Source organism: Aphis gossypii, chromosome 1 (genome assembly GCF_020184175.1).
Source record: "Aphis gossypii isolate Hap1 chromosome 1, ASM2018417v2, whole genome shotgun sequence".
NCBI lineage: Eukaryota > Metazoa > Arthropoda > Insecta > Hemiptera > Aphididae > Aphis > Aphis gossypii.
In genome coordinates this window covers 68,992,924-69,005,576 of record NC_065530.1, presented here as the reverse complement: position 1 = coordinate 69,005,576, position 12,653 = coordinate 68,992,924, and the positions used below count along the sequence as shown (strand labels likewise).

At 29.2% G+C, this 12,653-nt stretch overlaps 1 protein-coding gene across 1 annotated transcript; it reads right to left on the bottom strand.

Moving 5' to 3' along the window:
• Window positions 1–2,579: 2,579 nt before the first annotated feature.
• Window positions 2,580–5,471, bottom strand: LOC114121681 (SUMO-activating enzyme subunit 1). The gene is made up of 7 exons (XM_027984116.2): window positions 5,272–5,471; window positions 4,897–5,029; window positions 4,662–4,833; window positions 4,353–4,588; window positions 3,269–3,369; window positions 3,024–3,165; window positions 2,580–2,950 (listed from the first exon to the last, which is right to left on the bottom strand). The coding sequence occupies exons 2-7, from the start codon at window positions 4,998–5,000 to the stop codon at window positions 2,797–2,799; spliced, it is 909 nt and encodes a 302-aa protein (XP_027839917.1). The 5' UTR covers window positions 5,001–5,029; window positions 5,272–5,471; the 3' UTR covers window positions 2,580–2,796.
• Window positions 5,472–12,653: the final 7,182 nt, after the last annotated feature.

Genomic DNA, 12,653 nt, shown 5'->3' with positions numbered 1-12,653 from the left:
TTAAATATTTATAATGAACACTTTTAACATAATTTTAATCTTAAATTTAAAGATTTTCAGTTTTTTTATTAAAATAAGAGTAAATCCAATAATTCATAAGATCTATTGCTTCATCAAGCCTAATTGACATATAATTTGTTATTACTTATTCAATTTATGTTAAGTACTGTACTCGATGGTAGCAATCAATTATCGATGGATAGCAGTCAAGCAAAACTTATTTTTCCTTCCTCCCCTCACATAACCAAATGACTGATGGCCCTAGTCTTGTAAAGAATACCTTTATTTTGTATTTAGAATACATATTCAAATATTTCTTGAAAAATATATTCAACATTTTTTCTCTTGCTAGTTTTATCAATTCTGGAATAGTTGGAAATAAACATTTAAATTTAATCATAATAATTACAATAAAATGCATCAATGACAAATATAATATATTTACAAATAGTTATTGTATTTATATTTTACAGTGAGTATTTATTATTTAATTATTAAATATATTTTAATAATATAACTTTTTCAAAATTATATATATATATGATCATGTTTGTATGTGAACACTACACTTCTGACACTAAAAACTCTTAACAAGTACACTATTTCGAAAGTAAGTGTTATATTTTATGAATATCTTTTTAATTGAAATTGTTTTATTCCATAATAAAAGTTATTTATTAAGTATGTCAGTATTAGGATATTTCATTTTCAATAGAAACAATTTAATAAGCTTTTATTTGACTATGGGAAAATTATATTTCACACAAAAAAATGAAACTAATATTCATGATTTATACATGAGGCAGATTTTAAATAGAAAAATATCTTGTCACAAATTAATAACCACATTTCTAGTTTAGAAAAAATCTGTTCTTAATGAACAAAATAATTTACAATACTGCTGATGAATTAGAATGTCATGACCCTAAACATGTCTGCTGCTAAGTATAGTTTTAAATTAATTTTAATTTTAGTATACATGGTACACGTTTGTAACATGTTCCAATATAAATATTTTCTGTGTTTAATTAAAATAATATTATACAATTTATTACTAATTGACACAAAATTCATCAACCGATTGGAAAATATTTTTTTTTATGCTAAATTATCCTACAATATCTCAATATCTTTATTACAAAATGAATCAATAATTATAACCAGAGCCCTGATTTATATGCACTAGAAAGTATTAAAATATGTCATAATATTGTGTAGTAAAAATCATTAAAATATGCAACAAATAAGCATTTACAAAATCTTCAGTAAAACCATCGCTATGTTAATAAGCGCTTGTATATCAAAAATTATCGTTTTCAATCTACTGAAGTTATTGGGACAAATTTAAAAGAGCTTAAAATCATTAGATCTTGATAGTTATTATATCTACCCACATAACTATGTAAAATTGAATGTACTACATCAATAATGACGATATAACTATTATATTACAGCTGATGAACTATATATTTTAATATGATGGGATTATCTCAACTATTCCGAATGTAGAAATATATATATAATATTTTACATATAGGTAGTACATATTTTAAATTAAGATAACTAAAACTGTGTTTCTAATTCCGTGTCCTACCGACCAACATTTTTTTGTGACAGCACATTCATTGAAATATGCATTTATAGACAAAACTGCAAAATAAAAATTTAGCAGTGGATTCCAATTAGTATGATTCTTGAAGATAATTAACAAAAATATTAAAAAGTGAAAAGCAAAAAAATATACAAAAACATACAAATCCAGGCTCTAATTATAATAGAGTATAGTAATTCATAATTTTGAAAAACAGGAACAGGAAAGAAATTATCTAAGTATCACACATAATTAACGGATTCAATTAAAATAATTAATTACTCGACTGAAGTTTAACAAAATATGTATTTTAATTTCAATCTGTTTAATATCATAGAAATTTGTAAAAAAAAAAAAAAATGAGTATATGGTAACAAACTTAGTCTTGTACATATATTTTAGATTCTCAGATAATCAAAATTCTATAGTCTTTTTCTTGTTTTTCTATATTAATATTGACTTATGAAAAAAAAAAATGATCCCATGGATTCCAGCTGGTCTAATTATTCTATACCTACTGTGTTCCTTTAACCTCTCAAATTTTTCCTTCTAATAATTCAACTTTCAATTAACTCAAATGTATTATATCTCACTTCTACCTTACCTTAACCATGAATGTACCTTAATATTCTAAGTTCTACTACTTACATTTTATAAAATTCTCATGTTATCCTAAGCAGCAATTTTTATCGCACAGCAACCTCCTCGCAGAAGAACCATTTGACTTGACACAGGTTATGTGGTCGGTTATAGAAGAGGTATCGAAAATTTAGTGAAAAAATTAATACACGGTACAGAATTTGAACCAGCAACCTACGAGGCTGAAGTGTCAGCCTCGTAACAATGAGCCATCGCAGTTTTATCAGCTTAACCTCATTATTCTTTTACCTGGGCCAATGGCAGTATGAATGGATAAGGAGAGACACAGGCGTAAGGGCTGTGTGAAACCATCATAAATTATAATGAATTATATTAAAAAAAAAAAAAATGAAGTTTTAAATTGATTTTATTAGTAATTTAAAAAAAAAAATATGCAAAACTTATAAATTCATAAGATCCTTAATGAAACCAGAAAAAAAACAATTATTACTAACAGTTAACTTAAACATTTTTTAAATCAAATCTTAATATTAGAGTATTTAATTACTATTATTTGAGTACATTTAAGGACAGTCTATTTTTACTTTTATGTAGATTTTAAGTGTTTATAACAAATGAAATTGTCCTTCATGTTCAATGTGATCATAAAAGAATACATTATATTTTTCAATAGGCTTATCCATTGCATTTTTTATGGCAGTTTGGGATACCATAGCACCAATAATAGAAGTTGTTGGACTCAATTCGCAAAATAACTCACTAAAATGTAAAATAATTGAATATTAGTTAATAATTTCATTTGAATAATTACAAAGTACATTCATAAACTTACCCATAGTATTCATCAAATATATTATTACTAATATTAAGTTGATCCAAAGTTGGATTAACAATGGATTTCAATTCATCAACATCTTCTTCGCAAGTATCAGGATTTGGTTTACGGTTAGATTCAGATTGAAATTTTAATAAAGCTAAAAAAATTAAAATTGAATTTTAATTATTTTAATTAGGTAGGCATTAGTTATAAATGAATAATATAACCAACAATAATACCAATTTTGAATTTTAACATACCTGAAGTCAAAAAATATGCCCGTGGTATTTTTGCTGGAAGAGAATCAGTATAGATCTTATTGTCTAGAAACACTTCACCATACAAATTATGCTTGAAATTACTAAAACAATAAAATAAATATTTATAATTTCAATATATTTTTTTTAGTTATTATAAAATTACTAATTACTTACTCTACAATAAATTCTAATATTTTTACTCATTAATTTTAATCTCTTGGAAACAACTTTCTTGTTGGGGGTGACTTCAACTGCAAATATCACCTTTGGGGATCAAGAATTTTCTAACACCAGAGGCCGAGTCTTGTATAACTCCATATTAAACAATAACTTAAAGGTTCTCTCTTTCCCTAGCCCAACATACTCTGGCCATCGCACATCAACAGATACCCAGACATCCTCAATTTTTTTTGTCACTACACTCCCTAATAATATCAATCATAACATAACCAACTCTTTAGATCTTTCCTCTGATCACTCTCCAGTTTTTCTAACCCTAAACAATGCTTCAATAACATTCAAAACCCACCCTACTCTTACACCACATCAAACTAACTGGAAAAAAATTTCTAAAATAACATTAAGCCTAGCATACCCCTAAAAGAACTTTAGTTATTGACAATGCAGTCCAAACACTCTCCACCATCATTCAAAATACAGCACAAAACTCATCTACAGGTAATCCAACCCCCCAAAAATTTAATGCTCAACTTCCTAATCGCTTATTACAACTACTAGCCGAAAAATGTTGAGCTCGCTCAAGATGGCAAAGATATCATCTACAAAGTGACAAAAAAATATATAACAACCTTGCAAGTTTTCTAAAAAATGCCTTCCAAAAATTCAATACAGAAAAATACCAACACAATCTAAATTCTATAAACAGTTCAACTAACGCACTTTGGAAAGCAACAAAAAACATTACAAAACAAAAAAACAAAATACCCCCTTTACATAACTCAAATAACTCTTTGGATGATATCAATTTAGATCATGTAAATCACATTGTTACATCACTATCCAATACCCTCCACATGTGCTTACCAACACAACAAAAATAAAAATAAAAAAAAAAACTACTTACACGTCTTGAAAGAAGTATCCAAATAAACCATAAACATCAGCTATAAATAATTTCACTTTAGCTTTTCTACATAGTTCACTCAATCTCTTGTAAGTAGTTGGAGAACACTCAGTGGCTATGACAACATCAAATGAGGTAACAAAGCTATCAACGTTTTGTTCAATAGGTGTTGTATCCACAATGACTTTGACATTTGGATTAAGCTTTTGAGCAGCACTCATACTTGCTTTAGCGCGCTACAATTACATATTAATTATTAAAACAACTTAGTAATAACGAGGTCAGATGTAGTATATACTATATACTTACATTACGTTCTTGGCTGTCACGCGGGATGAGGAACTGCGAACAACAATCTAGTATAGACACTTCTGTATGATCTTTCAGGGTAATAGAATTCACACCAGACAATATTAAATTTTTGGCTATCTCTGCGCCTAAGCCTTGCATTCCGATTAAAAGTACCTTTATTTCTCTTAACCTAGAAAGCGTTAAAAATGTGCATAAAAAAAATGTAATTATTACATAGTTACCTAACACATACTTTTTTTGTCCATCATAACCCCACAGCCGGATTTGTCGGTCATAAACCTTGCGTTCTTCCTTTGACATTTCACCGTTTCCATTGTTTGTAATTTCGGAAGCCATTTCGTATTTAATTCAACGATTCACAAATACTTAAATAAAAAAAAAAAACAATACAATTATTTACGTAAAAACGTTGTCTTTTAGAATTTCGCAAAATCAGACAAACACGAGGTAGGAACGCGTTATGTCGAACAATAACAGACAAGTCGAATTATAGTATAACACTATAATAACACAATATTAGATTAGTATAATCGGTAATAATTAAATTGAGATTGAATAGATTCAGAGATAAATAATGAGCAACCAACTCACAGCAATAGCAACTTACTTTAAAATGGAAGTCCGTCAACCAGCATTCAACAGCTACGCCTTAGAAGTAAGGGATGCGAAACAACGAATGGGCGAGGAGTAAATAAGTGTGTATTTGAGAAAAGAGTATTGTATAATATAGGTATACCTATATATATATATAACTACAGCCCGCCAACCAACCCGGCTAAACCGTAAACAGCAAAGAAGTAAACATAAACTAACCATAAACCGGCTATGGAGGTTGAATTTATTATCTCATCGTAATTTATCCATTCTGTGGTAATCACGGTTATGGATATAGTATCCTATAGCCGTGGTGGTAATAATATCGGATCGCTACAAATTGTTCCACAAAATATTTGTTCCAACTACTAATTCATCCTATATAGTTTTACTCACGGTTTAAGTCGTTTACTATATACTATATAGTATATATTATCTTAAACCGTGGTTTTACTATTTATTCCGCAAAACAATTTGTAATATATAAATATCACAGTGTTATATTATAATAAATGTATAAAGTATAGATTTCCAATTATAGGCATACTTAGAGAATGTGAAACCAAATGCAAGTGACCAATTAAAAACTAAATACCAATTCAAATACCAAAATTACGCAATAAACACTCGGGTCACATAAGCGACCTGACCTTACCAGATGACCTTATGTATTGGGAAAAGTGTATAAAAACCATAACACCCACACAGCATCCGCGTAGTGTGTACTAAACGCGTAGTATGTACTAAACGCGTAGTGTGTACTAAAGGCGTAGTGTATACTAAAGGCGTAGTGTGTACTAAACGCGTAGTATGTACAAAAGGCGTAGTGTGTACTAAAGGCGTAGTGTATACTAAAGGCGTAGTGTGTACTAAACGCGTAGTATGTACTAAACGCGTAGTGTGTACTAAAGGCGTAGTGTATACTAAAGGCGTAGTGTGTACAAAAGGTGTAGCCTGTACAAAACGCGTAGTATATACAAAAGGAGTAGTGTACCAAAAAACCGTCAGTGTACAAGAGCAGCAGCAGCGTATAAGACCACAGTGCACAAGAGCGTAATTCACAAGAACGTAGTAGTGAATCCCAATACTGAAGATACCTGGAGGATTCGCCAACATCGATTTTCAGAAACGAATTCTATTTACATATTCTCAAGAAACTTCTAACGTTATTTTGGTTCACCATTCTCTAAGTATAAACCTATATTGGTATATCTTCTTCATTCTTAAAACTAAATGTTTATACAATTGTACATACACTACCTAACATCCAATAATGCTCATCCTAAATCCTACAACCAAATTTTATTCTTTATTCGACCTTTCATATTTATGCCAACCAAATAGACAATATAAGTTATAACTCGAGTCCAATATTCTATAGTTTGTGTAAAGAGTAATAAGATCATAATTAATATGTTCATCAACTCATGACACCGAGACATCTATAGCAATCCAAATAATACGACCATCCATAAAGAAGGTAAGTGGAATCTAAATATATATAATTTCACATCGATATAACATATATCGTAGCGAATAAAATAATGTAGACAAGGCATTCAATTACCATCATTTAATAATTATAACCATATGGCTATTTATTTACCAATCACCAATTTACTATCACTTCCATACATCGTACCTTTTAATTCTAATACAAATGGTCCCCCGTTTATAGCTTTGTTTTGTATTTTATTTTACTACAAATGGCGCCATTGGTCACTTGCATTTGGTTTCACATTCTCTAAGTATGCCTATAATTGGAAATCTATACTTTATACATTTATTATAATATAACTCTGTGATTATTATATTACAAATTGCACGGGATTTCAATTTGCACCGTGCCCTCACGGTGCACTCGGTGTTACATAAATAAAATTTGAACAAATTTTGTTATACATTATGGTTTTTATAAGTTAATGAAGTTATATAATGATAAAACGAATGTGATTGTACATAATTATGTTTGTAGTATGTTATTTATATATAATTAAAAAAAAAATGGTTAACAATTTGTAATGCTAATTATGATGCTATAAATATTAAAATAAGTAAAATTATACATGATTGTGTTCTTTATATAGAATTGTATATAATTGAAAATAGGTTTGGTTAAGTGCTTTGTGTTGTTTTTTTATAAATAATATGATAATCAAGTATAGTTTTAAGGTACAATTAATAATGTTTTTTTTTTTTTTTTTTTTTTTTTTTTTTAAACAAAAAAAAAGTGATTGAATATAATTTGTTAGTTTGAATGTAGCTTTTAATCTTAGTTTCAGTTAGTATTTTTTTTATTTTTACGTACCTAGTTTATATTTCCTTTTTCGGGAAGTATTTTCTGTCCTGTGTTGGTTGTGGTTGTTGTTGTGGCTTATGTTTCTTTCTGGTTTGTATTTGTGAAGTTGGCTGGTGTTGAGATTGGTCTTGATGTGATGAATATTTTGATAGGAGTTGGATTAATGATTTTTGCTTGAAGTGATGTAGCCATTTTCTTCTTTGAGAGATGTTTTGCATAAATAAATATAAGCTACTTCTTGTTGATGGATTTTGAAAATCGAATTAGGTTAGTAGATAATTAATTGTTTATGTTATAAATATTTTGTGAATTAAAATATAGTCGATTCTTATTTCTTATTCTTAGACTTATTCTTATTACTTATTCTTATTCTTACGTGTAATCTTAATTTTAGTTACTTAAATGTATGGATTATTATTGTTTAGTTATATTATGTATATAATTTTTAAAAAATTTTTTTTTTATACTATAAATTCCTTTGTATAGATATTATATAGTTATAAAGTATATAAAATTAAGTTAGATTAATGTGATGAGTACCTAGTTATTTGATGTATCGATATTCTAATATGAGTATATGATTAATTATTATTATGTTTCATAATATGTTAGTTTTATAATCCTTTATAAATTAAATTTATTTATGAATATTATAGTATCTTATATAATGTTAGTAATGATACAGTAATTAATACTAATTTTATAGTTGTTGATAATTTATTTTTTATGTTTAATATACGTTTTATTTATTATTAAGTGATAGAGCTGACAATTATATTTTCTTTATAATGATCTACTTGATGTTTCAATGTTAATGGATGGGTATCCTTGTCGTAATTGTGGTGTGGGTTGTGATACAATTTGTGATGTGGGTTGTTCTGTAATGTGTTTAATAAATAAGTGTTTTGTTCATTGATCGGTTCTTCATCTTTTGTGTATGATTTTTGTTTTGAATGTGATTTATGCATAAAATAATGTGTCAGGCTTGCAAATACACCTGCTAGTACTTTAAAACTGCAGCCAAATGTTTGGTATAATATTGACATGTTAATTGTAGTATTTAAACATATCATTAAAATTTTCCATGCTGTGAATATTCCTAAAAGTCCGGATATGAAGTTTCCGAATCCTACAAACCAACCCCACATTTTACTTAATTTTTCATCGACTAATTGGCTTATTAGTTCTCCATCAATATGTGGTTTTAATTTTAGCCCTTGATCGAGTGTGTTATAACCCATTGTTTGTCTTGCTATATTGCTTTGTGCTGCGTCGACTTCTTGTGGGAATAGTAAGTGTTTTGTAAAGCATTTATCATATCACTGGAGTATAATCCAGCATTCATTAAGTGCTCTGGGCTTCTGTATGACCAAGTCCAGGTTGTTCGTGGTTTCAATGTTTGTGGTATTTTCCCTGAACCTAGTTCATTGTAGTTAGGTGACATGCTTATCCATTCTCCTTCCATGAAGTATCCTGTTGGTAGTATTATTGTACAATCGATTTCCGTTCCATATTTTGTAGAGTGTGGGTTTTTTGGTGCCATGAATAATTTTTGTTTGTTGTATAATACTGGTAGTTCCTGGAAACATGCACTGTGGCTTCTGTCTAGTTCAACGTCTACAGGTTTGCATTTTAATAGATATACTATTTCTCCTGATTTTAGAGCTGTGTATCCAGGTCCTTCACCCATTGAATAAGCAAATTCGGATAAGCTGTATGATGCTACTGATAGTTTTTGCATAAGTATTTGTCTTTCTAGGTTGCATTGTTTGGTTACTAGATCGATGTACATTGAAGTTATCGATGCTTTTAGAATGTTTTGTATATAGACAAATTTTGTATTTATATATGCCATAAGGTCTGTGTTGTACGTAGAAATTGGTTTTGTGTGAAAAAATGGTATGTTTTCTTGATCAACTAAAATGAACAATCGTGGGTGTTCGGTTTGAAATACTGGTATATGACATGCATAGTCTAATTTTAGTTTTTGTAATGCAAAAGTGATTTTATCTGATTCGACTAGAAATGTTTGTATTTCCGTGGTTGAATCAAGTGATTTTTTTGATGTTATTAATGTAGCTGGACCTTCATATAATGTGTCATAATCATTGGTGTTACAGTTTGTTTGTTATTAAATGTCCATATTATTTCGCCTTTGTGTGAATCGATGCCGTATGAGTCGGATAATCTTAGGCGTGTTCCTGTGGGAAGTATGATGACGTTATCTCTGCTATTAGCAGTTGCCATTCCTTCCGATAATAGTATTTTAAATTTTGCTTGTACCAATACGTTGTCCCATTCATATTTGTCTGTTTTGAATGTTTCTCCAGTGCAGTCACCATCATGGTTTACTCTGCCTCTGATGACATCGGAAAAGTACATAGTTTGATTTATTTTATATTGTTAGCAGTTGTGCCTTGGTAAAATGTATATGCTCGTTTAAAGTGTGCATCTGCGCATTGAGCTGCACCTGCTTGTATAAGTTCTGTGAAGTACCCATGTTTTACAATTTGTGCATCATCGAAGCCTGCACATCTCGTTATTAAATAGTCAGCGATGATATAACATGCTTGAAATTGTATTTGTTTTGTTTCTGTTATTTGTAGTAATTTTATTGTAGGGAGTTTTTCTATTTTGTTCGGCATTGGAGGTGTGCAATCATCAACATTTAATGTGTTGAATGATGTTATATTCATTTTAGTGTTTGAGCAATCGTATGCTATAAACCCTTTAGCATGTGGTATTATGTATAGTATCATATTTATAATAATATTAGTAGCTTTATTTTTGACATATTGTATATTGTTTAATATTAGTTACTACTGTGTGTATTATATTCCTTTCCTTCGCTTGAATCAAAGTTGTCCCTTTGGAAGTATGGTTTCAATCGTCTAATGTGAACAACATCTTGTGTTAGTTTGTTATTTAATATAAGTTCTATTATGTAGTTGACATCATTAACTTTTGATATTATTTTATATGGACCTCTATATTTGGGGGCTAGTTTGGAAGTTTTATTTGGTTCTTGAAATGGAAATTTTACTAATACGAGTTGATTTGGTTCATATGTAATAAGTTTGTGTAATTTGTCGTGATTTATTTTTTGTGTATTTTGAGCTTTTTTTATGTACTCTGGTATGTTTTCTCTAACTTGTTTTATTTCTTCAAGTGATTTTTTAAAGTCATAAGATAAGTTTTCGGGAATTATTTGTGTATCTATGCCTATATTTGCATTGAATCCGTGTAGTAAATAATATGGGCTATAGTTTGTAGATATTTGTGGTGAATTGTTATAGCTAAATATTATGTATGGTAAATAGAAAGACCACCTTGATTGGTTATTGTCTTTTATATAGTGTCTTATGGCCTGACATATTACCCCATTGATTCTTTCTGTGAATCCTTGAGATTGAGGTGCGTAACTAGATGAAAATATTTGTTTTATGCCAAAATTTGCGCATGCGTCATTCATTATTTTATTTTTAAAGTGTAGACCTCTATCTGATGTGATGTATCTAGGTACACCATGTTGTGTAATATATTGTATTAGAAATTTAACTACTGTGTTTGCATCAGATGATTTGGTGGCTTTTGCTATGACATATTTAGTACTTTGACATGTGAATACAAGTATATATTTTTTGTTGTTGCTAGTGGGTAATGGTCCTAAGAAATCAATAGTTATTCTGTCTAATGGCTTGCATTGGGGTAGTGGTATTGGTTGTAAACAACCTGCTGGTTTACCTTGTGATTTCTTATTTATCTGGCATTGATGACAAGATTTGATAAAATTTGTTACATCGTTTATTAAAGTTGGCCAATAATATTTTATTTGAATTGCTTTTATTGTTTTTGTTATGCCCATGTGTCCTGCTAGAGGGGGGGGTTATGGTAGGCTGTGATTATATTTGTCACTAAACTTTTTGGAATTACTATAGCGTTATCTATATTTTGTTTGGGAATATGTCTTTTTAAATATAATATTTGGTTTGCTATTATGTATCTCCTTGATAGTCTTTTATATTTATTAGATGTAGGTAAATTATTTATTGCTTTTATTATTTCAATACAGAAACTGTCATTTTCTTGTTTTTCTATAATGTTTATTTCTGTGTGTTTATCAATGTTTATATTATGTATAGATTCAAATTCATTAGAATGTGAGTAGTGTTCAAAAATTACAGCGTCTATTATATTCATTATGTTTTCTCTAGATAAACAGTCGGCGACTTTATTTTCTTTACCGGCTTTGTGTTTTATTATGAAATCAAAATCTAATATTTTTAATGTGAGTCTAGCTATTCTGGCAGATGGTATTTTCAAATTTTTGTAATATTGTAAGCTTATATTATCAGAGAATACTGTGAACTTTCGTCCCCATAAAAACTCTCTAAAGTAAGTTATTCCAAAAACTAGACCTAAAAGCTCTAAAGTAGTGGACGAGTATGTTTTTTCAGAGTCTAATATTTTTCGTGATGCGTAACCTACTGGTCTTAATTTGTTGTTTTCGTCTGGTTGTTCTAGTACTGCTCCTAAACCGATTATACTAGCGTCAACAGTTAGATAAGTTTCTTTATCGTCGGAAAAATGTGCAATTACTGGTTCAGATGTTAAAATTGTTTTTAGGTTATTGAATGCGTCTTCGTGATCATCATTCCAAGTTATGACTTTGTTATTGTCGTGTTTAGTTAATTGAAATAATGGATTGGCTATGTGTGAAAAGTTTTTTACTAGTCTCCGATAGTAACTTGCTAATCCTAGAAAACTTCGAACTTGTTTGGCAGTTTTGGGTCTTTCAAAATTAGTTATTGCTATTGTGTTTCTAGGTAAAGGTTTGATGCCATCACTTGATATTTGGTGTCCTAATAGTTCAATGTTATCAGCAAATATTGTACATTTAGCGGTTTTTAATGAAAATCCATATTGGCTTATTATTTCGAAAACATTTTTTAAGTTGTCTAAAGCTATCTCAAAATTGCTTCCGAAAGTTGCTAGGTCGTCTATAAATATAATGACTGATTTGTATAAATATTCTGAAAATGCTTTATTGAGTTCTCTTTGAAATATTGCACTTGAATTTTTGAAACCTTGTGGTA